This window comes from Triticum aestivum, chromosome 3B (genome assembly GCF_018294505.1).
Source record: "Triticum aestivum cultivar Chinese Spring chromosome 3B, IWGSC CS RefSeq v2.1, whole genome shotgun sequence".
Classification (NCBI taxonomy): domain Eukaryota; kingdom Viridiplantae; phylum Streptophyta; class Magnoliopsida; order Poales; family Poaceae; genus Triticum; species Triticum aestivum.
Window position 1 is genome coordinate 846,911,477 of NC_057801.1, and position 20,972 is coordinate 846,932,448.

At 43.5% G+C, this 20,972-nt stretch overlaps 1 protein-coding gene across 1 annotated transcript; it reads left to right on the top strand.

Moving 5' to 3' along the window:
• The first annotated feature begins 5,601 nt into the window (after positions 1-5,601).
• Positions 5,602-7,584, top strand: LOC123068128 (uncharacterized). The gene is made up of 2 exons (XM_044490608.1): positions 5,602-5,671; positions 6,745-7,584. Exons 1-2 carry the CDS (start codon positions 5,602-5,604, stop codon positions 7,569-7,571), a joined length of 897 nt encoding a protein of 298 aa, XP_044346543.1. The 3' UTR covers positions 7,572-7,584.
• Positions 7,585-20,972: the final 13,388 nt, after the last annotated feature.

The following is a 20,972-nucleotide window of genomic DNA, read 5'->3' on the forward strand; positions in this document are numbered from 1 at the left end:
TCATGGAAAAGAAAGATGCTAAACCTAGAATCATTAGGTGGGTTCTATTGCTACTAGAATTTGATTTGCATATCACTGATAGAAATGGAGCAGAGAACCCCGTAGCTGATAACTTGTCTAGGCTTGAAAATATTCTTGATGACTCACAACCTATTAATGATAGATTTCCTGATGAATAGTTAGCTGCAATAAATGTTTCTAACAGTACACCTTTGTATGCTAATTATGCTAAATATATACCACCTAGCTTAACATACCAACAAAAGAAAAAAAATCTTCTATGATTTAAGGCATTACTTTTGGGATGACTCACATCTTTATGGTGAAGGAGTAGATAGTATTATTAGACGTTGTGTACCTGAGCATGAACAGGAACAAATCCTACGGAAATGTCACTCTGAAGCTTATGGACGACATCACGCGGGAGACAGAACCGCACGTAAGGTATTGCAATCTGGTTTTTATTGGCCTACTCTCTTCAAGGATGCCCATAAGTTCATCTTATCTTGTGGTGAATGCCAAAGAATAGGTAATATCGGTAAGCGCCAGAAAATGTCTATTAATTATTTTCTTGCTGTTGAACCATTTGATGTTTGAGGATTTGATTTCATGGGACCTTTTCCTTCCTCTAATGGGTATACTCATATTTTGGTTGTTGTCGCTTATGTTACTAAATGGGTAGAAGCTATTCCAACTAGTAGTTCCAATCACAACACCTCTATTAAAATGCTTAAGGAAGTTATGTTCCCAAGGTTTGGAGTCCCTATATATTTAATGACTGATGGTGGTTCACACTTTATTCATGGTGCTTTCCGTAAAATGCTTGGTAAGCATGGTGTTAACCATAGAATTGCATAACCTTATCATCCTCAGTCTAGTGGTCAAGTTGAACTTAGCAATGGAGAAATAAAATTAATTTTACAAAAGACTATCAATAGGTCCTGGAAGAATTGGTCTAAGAAACTAGATGATGCACTTTGGGCTTATAGATCAGCATATAAAAATCCGATGGGTATGTCTCCTTATAAAATGGTTTACGGAAAAGCTTGGCATTTGCCTCTTGAGTTACAACATAAAGCATATTGGGCAATTAAAGAACTCAATTATGATTTCAAACTTGCTGCTGAAAAGAGGTTATTTGATATTAGCTCATGAATGGAGAACCCAAGCTTATGAAAATGCAAAGTTATTCGAAGAAAAAGTTAAAAGATGGCATGATAGAAGAATCCAAAAGCGTGAGTTCAAAGTTGGAGAATATGTTCTTTTGTGCAACTCTCGTTTCGGATTCTTTGCAGGAAAACTCCTCTCCAAATTGGAAGGACCCTATGTCATCGAGGAGGTTTATCGATTTGGAGCTATCAAAATATATAATGTAGAAGGCACTAACCCGAAGGTTATTGATGGGCAACGAATAAAACATTATATCTTAGGTACGTCCATTAATGTTGAAAGCAATATTATCCAAACTATGACACCGAAAGAACACATAAAAGAAACCTTCCAGAACACTCCAGAATTATGAAAAAGAGGAGGTACATGATACGGTAAGTAAACAGACTCCGAAAAAACTGCAAAAATATTTTTTGTCAGTTTTGGAATATTTAAAAAATTAGGAAAATAAGAAACTACTAGGAAAGTGACCCTGGTGGGCACAAGACACCAGTGCGCGCCTAGCTTGCCAGGCGCGCCTAGGTGGGTGGTGCCGACCTCGGGCATCTTCTGGACTCCGTTTTGCTAGAGAGCTCGCACTCGTACTCGACAAGCTCGCGGCATTCGAACGCCAGCGGCGGCCGGATCCCGTGGTTGAGCCACCTCCGTGCGCCCCACTTGCGTGTGGCAGCAGATCTGCGACGGCGGTGGCGCTCTGTATCATCCCCAGAGCTCCCGTAGCCATCCATGGATTTTTTAGGCTCGCCGGCGGCAAGAAATTGGGCATAGGAGGAGGGGAATCGCGCCGGAGCAGCGGCTGAGGCGTATGGGGTTTGACCCGTATCCGAGCGGTGAAACCGCATATATAGAGGTGGCGAGGAAGTTTTTTTGGGCCATAGTAAAACGGGATGAACCTGTATACTCGCCGGAATTATACGGGTTCGGCCCTTTTACAGGGTATACTAGAGATGCTCTAATAGCCGTGCAGCCCACGAACACTACGCAGCCCAGTCGAACACAGGGAAGGTGGAAAAACACGCGAGAGACAGGGAAGAAAATGATCGCCGGAGGGGACAAGCCTTTTTTAAAAAAAAACTTTCAATCTATTCATCTTTAATCATGGTAGTACAACAAACACTAGAAATAATAAAAATTACATCCAGATCCGTAGACCACCTAGCAACGACTACAAGTACACTGAAGCGAGACGAAGGCGTGCCGCTGTCATCGCCCCTCCCTCGCTGGAGCCGGGAAAACCTTTTTGTAGTAGACAGTCGGGAAGTCGTCTTGCTAAGGCCTCATAGAACCAACGCACAGAGGAAGATTGTAGATCAAATGGTCCAACATGAAGACACACGAATGAAGACGAACGACGAATAGATCCGAGCAAATCCATCAAAGACAGATCCGCGGATACACACCTCCAGACGCCCACTGGTGATGCTAGACGCACCACTAGAACAGGGGCTAGATAATGAGTACGTCTCAGTAATCTTCTTCTTGCCTTCTTCCTCATGAATTGTCCACTGAAATGGATCATTCTTTCATCATTACATTGCTTTACACCTGATCGATCTTTCTCCTTTGTCTTCCCACAAAAAATATCTTTTGTCAATCATGAAATAAACAGTGGTTGCTAGTTGATACAGAAAAGGCACGAGATAAATGGAGAAGAGGCACGAGATAAATGGAGAAGACCTGCCTGTGGTTGAAAAACCTGTATCGGCTCTTCTTATGAATTGTGACAATCAAATGGTTATCGCTAAAGAGAATAATTCTAAGGATAATGTGAAGTCATCAAGACAAGTGAAGAGACATTTAAAGTCTGTCAGGAAGTTGAGAAACTTCGGAGTACTAACTGTTACGTATATTCAAACAGACAAAAACCTGGCATATCCCTTTACAAAGAGACTATCACGAAATGTGATATATATTGCATCAAGGGAGATGGGTATGAGTCCCATAGATGTTACATCATAGTAGTAACCCAACCTTTGTGGAATAACAAGCTATTGGTTAACTGAAGAGAGTAATAAGTGACTGTCTCTAGGTGAAGATGCAAAGCTCTTAGAGCCGTAAGGCTCGAAGCTGTAAGGCAGGTTGGCAACATTCCTTAATGTGGTTCTATTGGCTATTATAGCAAATATGTTGTCCTACATAGCAGTCTTGAAAGATCGCACATATATAAGCTTTGACTGTAAACGTCGCATTCCGTGAGATTTGGGTGATCTCTAGTAAGCTCACAAAGAGACCAGTGAGTATGGCGTATAAGCTCCAAACCACGGGGTAGCCTACTGGCAGACAAGTACTGTTTAAGACTCTGAGTGAAACATGTTCATACAAAACTAGCAATTCAAGGCCCATGAAAACTGTGCACACAAACCTGTTTCACGCAAATTTTGATATGAAAGATCTAGGAGAAGCCGATGAAAACTAACAGTCTCCGCTGAAACACTGGTATATTAAACAAGTGGTGAGAAAAGATAAAACTCTAAATAGGTATTTAAGATCTGCTGGGGGGTTATTAGAAATAATGGTTCCAGCCCACTGTTCAAGAAATCTTTCGATTCATCGATTAATCTTCCTATTTATCGCTAATCGGGGGGTGACCGATAAGATTATGCCTTATCTTTTCCGTTTATCTTTTGGACCGATTTATCGTTCTGACAAGCGATTTATCGGGAATTTACCGATAAATTAGACCTATTCATAGCATGATGTTTGCAAAAACTATGTTTATTTATGTTTTGTGGACCTTGTTATGAAATATGTACTATTTTCCTATTTTGTTTGCCATTATACGAGGATTCAAAGGCTAGAAATCAAGGTAACACTTCTGTCAAATATTGTGTTGGTGTTGAATGTAGCGTATTTTAGTGTTGGGAACCTGATATTTGCAAAAAAAATATCTGATTAATAGTCGACAGATAAATTCGATTAATCGGCTGATTTCTGATTAATCCCTAATCCTTAGCTGACCGAAACGATAACGATAAGCGATATCCTCAACATTGTTCTAGCCCATTAACAAAATCCGAAATCTTAAATGAGCCCATGTGTAAAATGGCAAGTGGTGGTGCTAAAATTTAGTCGCACCCCGGAAGTTGAAGAAGAGTTTGACCTCTTCATATAGTGGGTTCTCTCTATCACTCTAAGTGGTGCGTTGAGAAGAGAAAGGGAAAGACCACACACGCGCGCTCGCTCGTCTCGCCCCACCGGGGCGGGTCGGGGCGTACGCGCGACATACGCGTGAATGGTCCGCCTCGCCCCCCAATGTCCGCCTCTGGACCGTCTGTCGGGAAGGTCAGGACGCCGGAGCAGTATATGGCCAATGTGATGGAGGGTGCTCGGATCACCGAGCCCCGACGTATCAAGGACACTATGTACTTTTAGTTTATACTTCAGAATGCGGAAGTTTGAACGTCGTAAAAAGACAAGCTTTTGTTTAAGTTAAATGAATTGGGCCTTTTCTTTTGATGTGTGTTGATTTTTTTTTTTACTCTCGTGTGACCATTTTAACACAGAAAATGACTAGCCGTCGGCTTCCACCCCCTAATACAGGATATCAGGGGTGTTTCTGTAACAGTATTAACCCTTAGCCGATGTCTCGGTTCGCGAAGGTGGTTCGTGCATATAGAAAATAGACAATCAGACTATATTGGTTTTATAACTTTCACTTAAGCATAGAACCTTAACTGTGGGAGCTAGTGACTGGCCCCCGGTTTATGAAGTGTTCGCTTGTAGCCGAGGTTTAAACCACTAGCCACTTCGGCTAACCATTAGAAAGAGAAAACAGAAAGAGAGAGAGAATAAAGCAAATTAAAGCATCTAGGGGGAATCACCTCATTCGCACGCAGGGCCGGCCCAGGGGGGCCGGCCGCCCCGGGCCTCGAAAATCCAGGGGGCCCTCCCCAGACGCGCAGGTAGCCCATGGGCCATTGCCCAGGTAGGCAAGAGACGCAGCAATGGTTCGATCACGCAGAGTCAACGTTCGTTCTTAAAAAAGAGGCAACCTTCCTTCGATCGGGCAAACATCGCTTCATGGTCGAGCGCCCAGCGTCTGATGATCGATGCAGATCCGATCTATCCCAGGTGCTCCGTAGTGTAGCTACATATTCTCCACACACACGTATATTGCTAATTAAGTAATTTACCTTGGGAGCGCACGACAGGCTTCTCGGGGGCCTCCTGGATCGAGCCAGGGACCAATCAAGCAAGCAAACCAGGGGTGGAAGGAACTGACCTTGGGTCTCGACGGCCAGGCGGTCCTCGAGGGTGAAGCCGAGGAAAGAGATCCCGCCCGTGACGCACATGACGCGCGTCGCCGTGGCGCGCTTGGCCGCCAAAGCCGAGCCGCATCTCCTCCACGCGGGGCCGCCAACGCCGAGCCGCAGCGCCGCCCGCATCTCCTCCACCTCCGCCGCCATGCTCTGCGTGCTCAGCAGCACCCCCATGGCGCGGCCGCGAATGCCTCTCCTCTTGCTTTGCTCCGTGTCACCTTGGCTTGGCGTGGCCACAGCAAGTACGTGAATGGGCCAGGGAGGGAAAAGGAGGAGAGATTAGAGAGACGCTGGCAGGTGAGCCAGCGGCTGCAAAGCGCTGAAAATAGCCCTCCGGGGTGCCCCCAGCTCTTTGGGTTTGCCTCGGGGTCGCCGGCTCAATTTTTGGCCAAATCTGGGGCTAATCGAGCTCGTCGGGGCGTGACTTGACTGGGACTTTCTTAATCCGCCGGCGGTGAAAAAGTGGCTCTAGGGGCCTTTTTGGGGGGACTGCTCGAGATGCTCTAAGGGAATGTCAAGTGGGATTGGGTTGGACGCGGATTTTTTAGAGCTTAGGCTCATGGACACCCTCTATCCATACCCTTCAATATAGCTTTGAGATCCGTGCTAGACAACTAACTTACAGCGTACAAATTTCTCTTTTTTGTTGCTTCCAAATAAAACAACATATGGACATCTAACTTTGCAAGATAGCAAAACATTCTTACTACCATGAGAGAAAAAACTTACAGATTTTTTTGACCAACATAAATATACAAAATGAGATTTTCTTTATTCAAAAATGTTATTTTTAGTACTTATGATGCACGAAAAAATCTCAAAGTTTTTTCCCACATTCTAGTTAGAATGTTTTGTTGTGCTGCAAAGTATGAAGTTTATATGTTGTTTTATTTGGAAGAAACAAAAAAGAGAAAAGTTCTTGCGTGAATCGCGATGCAGAGATGGATGGCTAGATAAGAGGGTGCACCTGAGCCTAAGCTCTACAGAATATTTTCCGGATTGGGTTCGTTCGAATCAAACCTTGGCAGGGAGAAGGATGTCAATCTTCCTCGCTCCCTCTGACGTGGTCGGTTTCTGACTAGTGAGGCGCCGGGAGGCGGAGAAGGTTGGGAGGGCAGCGGAAGCTATGGATCTTAGGCTGATACCATGTCAGAACCAGAGCGAGGGTAGGAGAGAAAGGTTTTGTGCAACGTTTGATTTCATTGATACCAAGATTACACGTATATGTAGTTACACAGCTCAACTGAACCAAACGAGAACCAGCCGTGGGAATAGGGCAGCACTAACCACTAACCCCACTCCTCTATACATGCAGTACACACGATCGCTAACACCGTCGACTCCGTCGTGGAACGCTTCCTGGCGGGGGAGGCTGCGGGGGCTGGCGCGAGGGAGGAGGGCGCTGCCGACGACCACTTGCTGGCCGGGGAGGGTGCTGCCGGCGAAGACAAGAAGCTCGAGAAGCTGCAGCAGGAGTTCGACGAGCTGCGCACGGAGCTGGCCGAGTTGAAGAAGCGGACCAAGCGCACGGACAAGGCCATGGCGAAAGAGCGCTCTGCGGGGGACCAGATAGCGGCTTGGTTCGACCCCAAGGCGCGCGACATGGGAGACGAGGACATGGCGGCCTTCTTCGCCGCGCTGATGCAGATGAAGGACGCCGTCTCCGATGGCGCCAACCAGGTTCTTCTCGAGGCGATGCACGCCCACATGAGCCGCATGGCGGAGGTGGCCCCGCCGCCGCCGCCGCCCCAGATCTTCGGTGGTAACACCTTCGAGTTCGGTAGCAGCAGCGGCACCGCCAACGACGGGATGGAGTTCCAGTTTCTGGGGCCTCCACCACAGGAGCAGGGGTTCGAGGCCCGGATGGATATGCAGCAGATGGTGATGGCGCCGCTGCCTCCGTCTCACGTGGTCGCCGCCGGGATGGATGTGCAGGACATGCCTCCGCCGCCGGGGTTGGCCGCCGGGATGGATCTGGAGCAGATGCAGATGACGATGCCTAAGCCGCCGGGGTTCGACGCAGGGCTAGACAAGGAGATAGATCAATGGCTTGATGTGATGCTGCCGCGTCCGGAGTTCACTGCCGGGATGGAGACGGTGCAGCAGGGGCTCCATCAACCCAACGCCGGCTTCCCGTACTGAGATCCAAACCCAGTCAGAGCCCGAGTCCAGTGCATGCATATGGACACTAGTTTCGTATGCCTAGTTTACATATGCATCTTCTACTCAAGTCTTCGCGTTAATTTTTTGTTTTGTTTGAAATGAAGTCGTCGCGTCAATCTTTGGTACATGCTCTGCATCTACCCTGGATGTGGACGAAATTAAATATTTCGTCAATATTTTTATTTGGTCATTTCCTTTCCTTATCATGCATTAATGGGTTGTAATCTGTATTGCACCGATATGAATGAAATACAAAGGTCAATCTGTTCTGGATACATCTATTTATTAATTACTGTACATATTACTAAAATAAGGGACAAACGAGCCATCCCATGCATTCACATAATCTACAATTTTGACACCGTTTATAAGAATTTTTAATGGCTGAGATTTAAAAGATTCGAAAATTACGTCAGTATGCAATGATTACAAACTACGTACCATTAAATGTTTATAAACAAAAACGCAAGAACTGATGCATAAATCTAAATATCAAGAGGAATATATGTCACTAATTCTAAATAAAATATAATCAAAATCGATGTGCCTTAAAAATACACGATCTCTTGATTCTTATATAAAGGTTGAGATAATTTCAAAAAAATAATATTATAAAGGTTGAGATTAAAAGAGAAAAAAAGGTATTCATGACTTTAATCAGTGAGCAACGGTCACACACAAAAAGGGTCGCATACATAGGCATCGAGAAATTAGCCATTTGGGTATGCATCTATGAGGCACATATAGACAAGGAAAAGCCTACCGGTAAAAAAGGGAAATACTTTCTAATAGGCATATATGTTCTCCCTCGGTTGTTTCTACTCCATTTATTATATTTGTCCGAGGCCAAAAATTTGTAAAGCTTGAATATATTTATAGGGAAAATATCAAGATCTACGATACCAAATTAATATAATATGCGAAATTTATTCCACAATGGATCTAATGATGTCAATTTTGTATTTATTTTTTTCATGTAAAAGTTATTCAAACATTGAAGAGTTTGACTTGAGACAAGCTAATATTCAGAGTAAAAAGAAACAGAGGGAGTACATAATTTTGCATGAGGTTTATAGAAACTCCGCAAGGCCAACAGTAATAGGAAGGCAACATTACCCAAGGAAAAAATGCTATAGAAAAAACATTCGCAAACTACAGAGCGAAACAGCCACAAAAATCAACAAAATTGTCAGAGGGACAGATGCAAAGATCGCCAACCAATCATAAACATAAAAGATCCAAGAAATTTGTCAATTTGTGATAATAATTATATATGCAGTTTTATCATGTCGATCGAGAATATGAGTTTTTTTATCTTTTGTAAAATACATCCTAGATAAATCTTTTATGATGTGGATAAATAAAATGATTCACTCATATATATAAAGTTTGAAATATTGATTTTTTTTCATAAATCTGATTGTGTTTTATCAAGCTACACATTCTGGCTACAATGTTTCTCCTATAATTTTTGTTGCATATTATTGACTAATAAGAAAAATTAAATAGGATAACATTCTCTAGACAAACTACTGTTAGAGAAAACAGTGACATGTGCACCACCAGAGAATAACAAGTTATGACAAGGGTGAGTGAGAGAACATTTCACAAATCTCGGCAACACTCAATGATAGTTACATTGATTTACATTGGAAAGCAAGATAGTGAATTGGAGTATTATGAGAAGACATCGAGCATATGGATCAGGTATGATATGGTATTTATAAAAATACGGTGAAATGAAAAAAGGAATCAAGTATATGAAATAAATATTTACATTTTCCCTAAAATTCCAAAAAATCTTTGTGGACAGAATCAAGGGATGAGAAGGACTGGAATAGCGAAAGCTGAAGAATACTATGAGAGATAATTTTTTTTTTGCATTATGGGAGACATACCACGATCCTTTTCGTCCTTCACCATCACACATCATTGTACTTGCCAGCAACTTCATATAAAAAGGAATTGAATTTGCGCCAGAATCTAACTTTGTTGTCCCGAGATGTAAATGGTGTTCATATTATCTATATCAAGATGAATGCAACACTACTAGGAAAAAGGCTACTAGCAGCGCGGGTAAAATGGGTACTAGTAGCGCGGGTACCCGCGCTACTAGTATCGCGCTACAGCTAATAGTCAGTAGTAGTGTGGGTTAAACCCTCGCTACTACTAACTTTGTTAGTAGTAGCGTGTGCCCCCCAAGCTACTGCTATTACGTACACGCGCTACTACTAATGAAATAGTAGTAGCGTGGGTAAACAACCAACGCTACTAGTATCCTATATACTAGTAGCGCTCAGTTTCCTCCCCACGCTACTACTAACAATTTTGGAATTAAAAAAAATAAAAAATAGATGTAGTATTCATGAATAGTAATACGTCCAATGCAAAACAAATGAATGTCACTGAACCATCTCAATATTTCATTTAACATGCCACAGAACCATCTCAAGATTCCATTTAACATCAGACACACACAACCATCATCGTAAGGTGGGTACCTTCCCTAGTGGTCTACCACCAACCTAAACAGACCAATTCTCTAGATGTATCTACCTATGCTCGGAGTTCATACGTCGGTGGACTCGAATCCTCCCTCTCCCCCGGATGATGGCGTCAAGTTCCTCCACCTCGGCGACCTCCGGCATCGAAATCACCTGGACGATCATCTATGCGACGTGGCAACCAGGCTTCACGGCGAAGTCCGTCTCCGAGTGGTTGAAGAGCATAGCGCCACCGGGCCGTGCTAGTCAGCGTCGATCACCTCTACGCCCACGTCGGGAAAGTGAAAACTTGTTAGTACGCAAATTGCAACAGTTCAACCAAATATAGTACTAGCAAACATGCACGAATAGGGAAAAGACATTTTCTCGTTCACCTAGTTAGGTATCAACTATTTAAATAAAAAAATCAGCAACTTCTTCCTTAAATAAAAGCGGTGCTTGGTAACTGCACTTGAAAAGCTTGATAGCATATGAGATTAAGATATATAAATTTATGTGGTCACGTCCTTGCATGTTGGAAACAATCATTGGTTAAGATTACACTCTTTTGTAGAGGAAAGAACTTTGGGACAATCAACAACCTTTCACTTGATATCCGCTAGCTACTTTGGATTCAATAAGAAAAGGAACATTTATTTGAACTGAAAAGAACAAGCAGGCAAGCATGCTATCAATCTTTTGGCTAGAATTTCACAAAATGCACCTGTCAAGTGTACTCTAACAATCGATGTGTCCCATCTCCTCATGATTAAGGACTTTAGCTGAGCCGACAACATGGAGCAAGATGTAGTCGTTTCCGAGCATGAACCCTTGGCTGTCATCAATGAACCTGCAACATCCATCATGTCCATTGTAAAATATCTTAGTTTCAGATAAGAAAAGAACTGAACTCTGAACATAGGATGTTATCTAAATCCTTACTTTATGGAGTCAAGATTTCAGCAGCAAAAAAAGGAAATATATTTCACTGATTTTGGTGTTGCAACAACGTATATACTTTATCACATTATAAGTCCTCATACCATCAACTATGACAAAATCTGAGAGTATATGTCTGGTTACATTCACCAAAGTCCAAATATAAAATTCTGTCCAACATAGTACAGCCCACTTTGATAATTTCATAGGATTTAATATACCGAACGAAACCTGACAAGTGATATGTGTTTAAGTATCTACAGAACAGCCTCTAAAATTTTCATGTTGTAACTTTATTTTAATACCACCTCTAACAAGGCCTAATCTCCCATATCAAAATACTGTACCCAGGAACATATATTTCGGGACAGCAAACTAAACTGATAGCTGCTCTCAAACCGTACATCCAAATGACACAAATAAATGCTCTAAAGAAACCTTGAAACTTTATCTAAAACATACGTAAAGGGGCCAACTCAAAATTCTGAGCCTAGCTAACTCATTTTTCAGATATAATCTTGCTGTCCAGATTTTCTCTAAAAGGCAACCACATCTCGCAATATTGCTCATGAATGGGCTATCATCCCTAACTAATTTGGTTAAACAAAGGATCTAGCATACAATAGGTCTGCTATGCACCTTACATGGATGTTACAAAAACACCCGAAATCCAAGTTCAGTACATGAAACACTCACTAGGTAGTAGGTACTAGTTTGAGCTCACGTAACAAGCCAAGGGTTGAGTTTAGCTCCTATTGACTTAGCTTCTCACTTCTCTCATGTATAAGTAAAAGGCTAGTGAATTAAAAATACAACTAGCTGCAGATTATTAACCCAATACGAATCATGAATTTCGAGGGAAGCTAACTGTACAACCAGTATTGGACTGAATCATGTATTTCGACTGCATATAAAGACATAATCCCTCTTTGTGTACTGAAAATGCTGAAACTGATGCACATGCGTCACTAGTCAGACAAAATTCAGCATGGGTTCCGCACCCCCACAGCTAGCTGATCCGTGTCCGGGAACGGCACACACGGGTTCCGCGTGAGGCAGGACAGAAGAACAAGAAGAAACCTTGGGGTTGGCGGACGGGGCGATGGAGGAGGAGACGAGCTGGGCGCGGGCGCGGCTTACCGCCGGCCGCGCGGAAGCAGTCGAACAGGCACCCCATTCAAGGACGGTGGCACGCACATCTATCTCACAAGGCTCTACTTGATAAACAAAAGCATATAATACTTGATGCTATCAATCTTAGCACAAGAAGAAAAATTAAGTAATTAACACAGCCTCTCCGATAGAATGGATGGATGCATCATGCACAATCATTGCTTATAAGTGGACTGAGCTTTGTTTGCTATTCTGAGTTAGTGTTGGTGCACCGTCGGCACCACCGTGGATGTTCCCGTGGTGACCCTCGACGCTGACGCTGATGATGGCGGAGTGTTCCAGCCCACGCGCAGCCGGTAGCTTTGCTCCTGGTAGTTCAACTGCCCCCGCTTTTGGTAAGCTAGCTATGTGCATGGCCTTTCAAGTTTATGTATGCGGTTGTCCAAGTATGCAACGACTAGGGAGCTTGGTACATACATGCGTGTTTGCAACTGTGAACACTTGCTAATTTATGTTTTATGTAAGCAATAGCCAAACATGTTTGCAGTATTCTCAATACTCTAGAAAACTTCTGTATGTCAAAACTGTAGTTTTCAAATACTTTGGGTTATCCAAGACTTTGCCATCAAACAGGGCCTAAAACTGTAGATCACTTGAATGCAGCAACACAATACTTCAATCCTATAAATTTGGAGAGCATGTCATACCCATATATTCATTCCTAAACTCTAGAATCAAACTGAGCTAATTAATCTAATCAACCCTAATTAAACAGCAGCCGATCAAGGTGATTAACCTCAAACTGCAACAACTCCCTAACTTGCCATGTATCATGGGTTGGTGGATAGATCTGAAACAGAGAGAGGGGGGCAGAGGTAGGCGGTGGGGCCTGAGAACAAGTCACCGGAGAAGGAGGGAGGCTCTGGGCCTCTGCGTCGTGGGGAGAAGGAGCTCCATCTCCATGGCAGCGTCCCGTCCTACGGAGGTGCGCCCCTCCAGCCGTCGTCGCCGTCCGCGCCATGGCGACCTGCAGAAAAAGGAAGAAAATATGAGGTGAGGAGGAGAGGGTGGGCGAAGAATGAGGGCAGAGAGCTAAGTTTTGGGGTCGCAGGAGAGAGAGGGGGTGTCACGGGCGAGAGAGAGGGATTTTTTTGAGGGAGAGAGTGGGATTTTCTATGAGCGGTGCGAGGTAGAGGGATGGGTGCCCGTGGTAGTGGTATCGCGGCTCAGCAAATTCGCCCTACTACTAATTACGGTCAACCGGCGGGTTTCGTCGACCGACAGTAGTAGCGAGGGTTGTACCTCAAGCGCTACTGCTATTTTATTAGTAGTAGCGCGTGTTGTACAATTCGCGCTACTACTATGGCTTGTCTGTGGGGTACGATTGAGAATATTTACTAGTAGCGTGTTTTATTGGGTCACGCGCTACTAATAATATTTACTAGTAGCGCGGGTCAATATAGCGCGCTATTAGTAACTAGTTGTAGCGCGGGTCAATATAGCGCGCTACTAGTAAGCGACTGTGTATAAGCTTTTCCCTAGTAGTGCAACAACGACTAATATATATCAAATATAGCTGCGCAAATACGCTGGTCACACTGCCAGATATAGATATTATACAAATATCTATGAAAAATCCTTCATGTTTTTCTGTGAATCAGAATCTTTCCTTTCTTAGGGGAATTATAGTCTTACCTGTTAATTCGTTCTTATTCACACAAATATCGTCCTTTGGACCATACAAATTTTAGGTCCAACATCACATCCGACAACACAAGAACGTTATTGCCTAAGAAACAGCCAGTAAACCATGTCAATGGAACGTCAGATATTTAATGCCCCTGTCTCGCTAAGTTAGGTATATGTATCCTTTCGATCGCCCATCCTTACGCAATCAGTTGTTTAGTGACCTCATATCATTGAATTAACAATCCTCTCCTGTCGTGGTGCACACAAATTTTTTCTCTCACAAACTAGTTTTCTTGTCTGCTCTTGGAATGTACTACGTGGCCAAGGCCAACCTCCTAAGTATGCTAATGACCTCTTCAAATTAATCTCTAAAAATCCTCACGCTACGTTCATCCAAGAAACAAAATTTACCTTGTTAGAAGCTACAAAAGTCATTTCTACCAGCTGGACTAGATCTCACCGAGATGAGGATATGGCGCAAGATCAACCATAGCATAGAGAAGAAATTGATAGTTCGATCCTGCGATTTTTTCTCGCATCACTCTCTGCAGGCGATTCAAGGGCGAATAGGATTTTATCATTGTGGCACGCTCCTCCAACCCTGTTCTTTTTGTCGGCTAGAGGGCATCCACCAGAAGAACCTATGTGGCTACCGGTGTGGGTGGCACCGAGGACTCAATTGCCCCTGGTTGGGTGGATGGTCTGTGCACGCCGAGGCGGTGGCCTCATGTTGGGTGGGGGTGGGGGTGGGGTACTCTCACGTTTTCATATTTTAGTCTCACCTTCGTGGAAAAAAGGTGAAATATTCCCATGTTTGACTTAATGACTCAATTGATTATGGCAAGAATCCTTTCTTTGCCTGATCCATTTTGAACTTTTTCAAAATCTTGTCAAGGTATGTGCTTTGTGAAAGTCCTATTAAGCGTCTTGATCTATCTCTATAGATCTTGATGCCCAATATGTAAGCAGCTTCACCGAGGTCTTTCATTGAAAAACTTTTATTCAAGTATCCCTTTATGCTATCCAGAAATTCTATATCATTTCCAATTAATAATATGTCATCAACATATAAAACTAGAAATGCTACAGAGCTCCCACTCACTTTCTTGTAAATACAGGCTTCTCCAAAAGTTTGTATAAAACCATATGCTTTGATCACACTATCAAAGCGTTTATTCCAACTCCGAGATGCTTGCACCAGTCCATAAATGGAACGCTGGAGCTTGCACACTTTGTCAGCACCTTTTGGATCAACAAAACCTTCCGGCTGCATCATATACAACTCTTCTTCTAGAAATCCATTCAAGAATGCAGTCTTGACATCCATTTGCCAAATTTCATAATCATGAAATGCAGCAATAGCCAACATGATTCGGACAGACTTAAGCATCGCTACGGGTGAGAAAGTCTCATCGTAGTCAACCCCTTGAACTTGTCGAAAACCTTTCGCAACAAGTCGAGCTTTATAGACAGTAACATTACCATCAGCGTCAGTCTTCTTCTTAAAGATCCATTTATTCTCAATGGCTCGCCGATCATCGGGCAAGTCAACCAAAGTCCATACTTTGTTTTCATACATGGATCCCATCTCAGATTTCATGGCCTCTAGCCATTTTGCGGAATCTGGGCTCATCATCGCTTCCTCATAGTTCGTAGGTTCATCATGGTCAAGTAACATGACTTCCAGAATAGGAATACCGTACCACTCTGGTGCGGATCTTACTCTGGTAGACCTACGAGGTTCAGCAGAAACTTGAACTGAAGTTTCATGATCAATATCATTAGCTTCCTCACTAATTGGTGTAGTTGTCACGGGAACCGGTTCTCGTGATGAACTACCTTCCAATAAGGGAGTAGATACAGTTATCTCATCAAGTTCTACTTTCCTCCCACTCACTTCTTTCGAGAGAAATTCCTTCTCTAGAAAGGATCCATTCTTAGCAACGAATGTCTTGCCTTCGGATATGTGATAGAAGGTGTACCCAACAGTCTCTTTTGGGTATCCTATGAAGACACATTTCTCCGATTTGGGTTCGAGCTTATCTGGTTGAAGTTTCTTCACATATGCATCGCAGCCCCAAACTTTAAGAAATGACAACTTTGGTTTCTTGCCAAACCACAGTTCATAAGGCGTCGTCTCAACGGATTTTGATGGTGCCCTATTTAACGTGAATGCGGCCGTCTCTAAAGCATAACCCCAAAACGATAGCGGTAAATCGGTAAGAGACATCATAGATCGCACCATATCGAGTAAAGTACGATTACGACGTTCGGACACACCATTTCGTTGTGGTGTTCCAGGTGGCGTGAGTTGCGAAACTATTCCGCATTGTTTCAAATGTAAACCAAACTCATAACTCAAATATTCTCCTCCACGATCAGATCGTAGAAACTTTATTTTCTTGTTACGATGATTTTCTACTTCACTCTGAAATTCTTTGAACTTTTCAAATGTTTCAGACTTGTGCTTCATTAAGTAGATATACCCATATCTGCTTAAATCATCTGTGAAGGTGAGAAAATAACGATATCTGCCACGAGCCTCAACATTCATCGGACCACATACATCTGTATGTATGATTTCCAACAAATCTGTTGCTCTCTCCATAGTTCCGGATAACGGTGTTTTAGTCATCTTGCCCATAAGGCATGGTTCGCAAGTACCAAGTGATTCATAATCAAGTGATTCCAGAAGTCCATCAGTATGGAGTTTCTTCATGCGTTTTACACCGATATGACCCAAACGGCAGTGCCACAAATAAGTTGCACTATCATTATCAACTCTGCATCTTTTGGCTTCAACATTATGAATATGTGTATCACTACTATCGAGATTCAATAAAAATGGACCACTCTTCAAGGGCGCATGACCATAAAAGATATTACTCATATAAATAGAACAACCATTATTCTCCGATTTAAATGAATAACCGTCTCGCATCAAACAAGATCCAGATATAATGTTCATGCTCAACGCAGGCACCAAATAACAATTATTCAGGTCTAAAACTAATCCCGATGGTAGATGTAGAGGTAGCGTGCCGACCGCGATCACATCGACTTTGGAACCGTTTCCCACGCGCATCGTCACCTCGTCCTTGGCCAGTGCTCGCTTATTCCGTAGTCCCTGTTTCGAGTTGCAAATATTAGCAACAGAACCAGTATCAAATACCCAGGTGCTACTACGAGCTCTAGTTAGGTACACATCAATAACATGTATATCACATATACCTTTGTTCACTTTGCCATCCTTCTTATCCGCCAAATACTTGGGGCAGTTCCGCTTCCAGTGACCAGTCTGCTTGCAGTAGAAGCACTCAGTTTCAGGCTTAGGTCCAGACTTGGGTTTCTTCTCTTGAGCAGCAACTTGCTTGCCGTTCTTTTTGAAGTTCCCCTTCTTCTTCCCTTTGCCCTTCTTCTTGAAACTAGTGGTCTTGTTGACCATCAACACTTGATGCTCCTTCTTGATTTCTACCTCCGCGGCTTTCAGCATCGCGAAGAGCTCGGGAATAGTCTTGTTCATGCCTTGCATATTATAGTTCATCACGGAACTCTTGTAGCTTGGTGGCAATGATTGAAGAATTCTGTCAATGACACTATCATCAGGAAGATTAACTCCCAGTTGAATCAAGTGATTGTTATACCCAGACATTCTGAGTATATGTTCACTGACAGAACTATTCTCCTCCATCTTGCAGCTATAGAACTTATTGGAGACTTCATATCTCTCAATCCGGGCATTTGCTTGAAATATTAACTTCAACTCCTGGAACATCTCATATGCTCCATGACGTTCAAAACGTCGTTGAAGACCTGGTTCTAAGCCGTAAAGCATGGCACACTGAACTATAGAGTAGTCATCAGCTTTGCTCTGCCAGACGTTCTTAACGTCGTTAGTTGCATCAGCAGCAGGCCTGGCACCCAGCGGTGCTTCCAGGACGTAACTCTTCTGTGCAGCAATGAGGATAATCCTCAGGTTACGGACCCAGTCCGTGTAATTGCTACCATCATCTTTCAACTTTGCTTTCTCAAGGAACGCATTAAAATTCAACGGAACAACAGCACGAGCCATCTATCTACAAACAAACATAGACAAGCAAGATACTATCAGGTACTAAGTTCATGATAAATTTAAGTTCAATTAATCATATTACTTAAGAACTCCAACTTAGACAGACATCTCTCTAGTCATCTAAGTGATTACATGATCCAAATCAACTAAACCATAACCGATCATCACGTGAGATGGAATAGTTTTCAATGGTGAACATCATTATGTTGATCATATCTACTATATGATTCACGCTCGACCTTTCGGTCTCCGTGTTTCGAGGCCATATCTGCATATGCTAGGCTCGTCAAGTTTAACCTGAGTATTCTGCGTGTGCAAAACTGGCTTGCACCCGTTGTAGATGGACGTAGAGCTTATCACACCCGATCATCACGTGGTGTCTCGGCACGACGAACTTTGTCAACCGTGCATACTCAGGGAGAACACTACTTGATAATTTTAGTGAGAGATCATCTTAAAATGCTACCGTCAATCAAAGCAAGATAAGATGCATAAAGGATAAACATCACATGTAATCAATATAAGTGATATGATATGGCCATCATCATCTTGTGCTTGTGATCTCCATCTCCGAAGCACCATCGTGATCACCATCGTCACCGGCGCGACACCTTGATCTCCATCGTAGCATCGTTGTCGTTTACGCCATCTATTGCTTCTACGACTATCGCTACCGCTTAGTGATAAAGTAAAGCAATTACAGGGCGTTTGCATTTCATACAATAAAGCGACAACCATATGGCTCCTGCCAGTTGCCGATAACTTCGGTTACAAAACATGATCATCTCATACAATAAAATATAGCATCACGTCTTGACCATATCACATCACAACATGCCCTGCAAAAACAAGTTAGACGTCCTCTACTTGGTTGTTGCAAATTTTACGTGGCTGCTACGGGCTTAGCAAGAACCGTTCTTACCTACGCATCAAAACCACAACGATAGTTTGTCAAATAGACTCCGTTTTAACCTTCACCAGGAGCGGGCGTAGCCACACTCGGTTCAACTAAAGTGAGAGAGACAGACACCCGCCAGCCACCTTTAAGCACGAGTGCTCGTAACGGTGAAACCAGTCTCGCGTAAGCGTATGCGTAATGTCGGTCCGGGCCGCTTCATCTCACAATACGGCTGAATCAAAGTATGACATGCTAGTAGGCAGTATGACTTATATCGTCCACAACTCACTTGTGTTCTACTCGTGCATATAACATCAACGCATAAAACATAGGCTCTGATGCCACTGTTGGGGAACGTAGTAATTTCAAAAAATTTCCTACGCGCACGCAAGATCATGGTGATGATATAGCAATGAGAGGGGAGAGTGTTCGTCCACGTACCCTCGTAGACCGTAAGCGGAAGCGTTAGCACAACACGGTTGATGTAGTCGTACGTCTTCACGATCCGACCGATCCAAGCACCGAACGTACGGAGCCTCCGAGTTCAGCACACGTTCAGCTCAATGATGTCCCTCGAACTCCGATCCAGCCGAGTGTCGAGGGAGAGTTCCGTCAGCACGACAGCGTGGTGACGATCTTGATGTTCTACCGGCGCAGGGCTTGGCCTAAGCTTCACGACGATATGACCGAGGTGGAATATGGTGGAAGGGGGCACCGCACACGGCTAAGGAACGATCCGTAGATCAACTTGTGTGTCTATGGGGTGCCCCCCGCCCCCGTATATAAAGGAGCCAGGGAGGAGGAGGCCGCCGGCCTAAGGGGGCGCACCAAGGGGGGAGTCCTACTCCCACCGGGACTAGGACTCCCCTTTTCCATGTTGGAGTAGGAGAGAAGGAGGAAAGAGGGGAGGAGGGGAAGGAAAGGGGGGGCGCCGCCCCCCTTCCCTTGTCCTATTCGGACTAGGATGTGGAGGGGCGCGCGGCCCCCTCCTTGCTCCTTCCTCTTCTCCCTCTTGGCCCATGTAGGCCCATTAACCTCCCGGGGGGGTCCGGTAACCTCCCGGTACTCCGGTAAAATGCCGATTTCACCCGGAACCATTCCGATGTCCAAATATAGGCTTCCAATATATCAATCTTTATGTCTCGACCATTCCGAGACTCCTCGTCATGTCCGTGATCACATCCGAGACTCCGAACAAACTTCGGTACATCAAAACTTATAAACTCATAATAAAACTGTCATCGAAACGTTAAGCGTGCGGACCCTACGGGTTCGAGAACTATGTAGACATGACCTAAAACCATTCTCGGTAAATAACCAATAGCGGGACCTGGATGAACATATTGGTTCCTACATATTCTACGAAGATCTTTATCGGTCAAACCGCATAACAACATACTTTGTTCCCTTTGTCATCGGTATGTTACTTGCCCGAGATTTGATCGTCGGTATCCAATACCTAGTTCAATCTCGTTACCGGCAAGTCTCTTTACTCATTCTGTAATACGTCATCTCATAACTAACTCATTAGTTACATGCTTGCAAGGCTTAGGTGATGAGTATTACCGAGAGGGCCCAGAGATACCTCTCCGACAATCGGAGTGACAAATCCTAATCTCGAATTATGCCAACCCAACATGTACCTTCGGAAACACCTGTAGAGCACCTTTATAATCACCCAGTTACGTTGTGACGTTTGGTAGCACACAAAGTGTTCTTCCGGTAAACGGGAGTTGCATAATCTCATAGTTGCAGGAACTTTGTATATGTCATGAAGAAAGCAATAGCAGTATACTAAACGATCAAGTGCTAGGCTAACAGAATGGGTCATGTCAATCACATCATTCTCCTAATGATGTGATCCCACTAATCAAATGACAACACATGTCTATGGTCAGGAAACATAACCATCTTTGATCAATGAGCTAGTCAAGTAGAGGCATACTAGTGACTATAGTTTTGTCTATGTATTCACACATGTATCATGTTTCCGGTTAATACAATTCTAGCATGAATAATAAACATTTATCATGATATGAGGAAATAAATAATAACTTTATTATTGCCTCTAGGGCATATTTCCTTCAGTGACTACATACGGCGCAAAATGAGTGAATCTACATTTTAAAATATGTCTACATACATCCGTATGTTGAGTCCATTTGAAATGCCTAGAAAGACAAGTA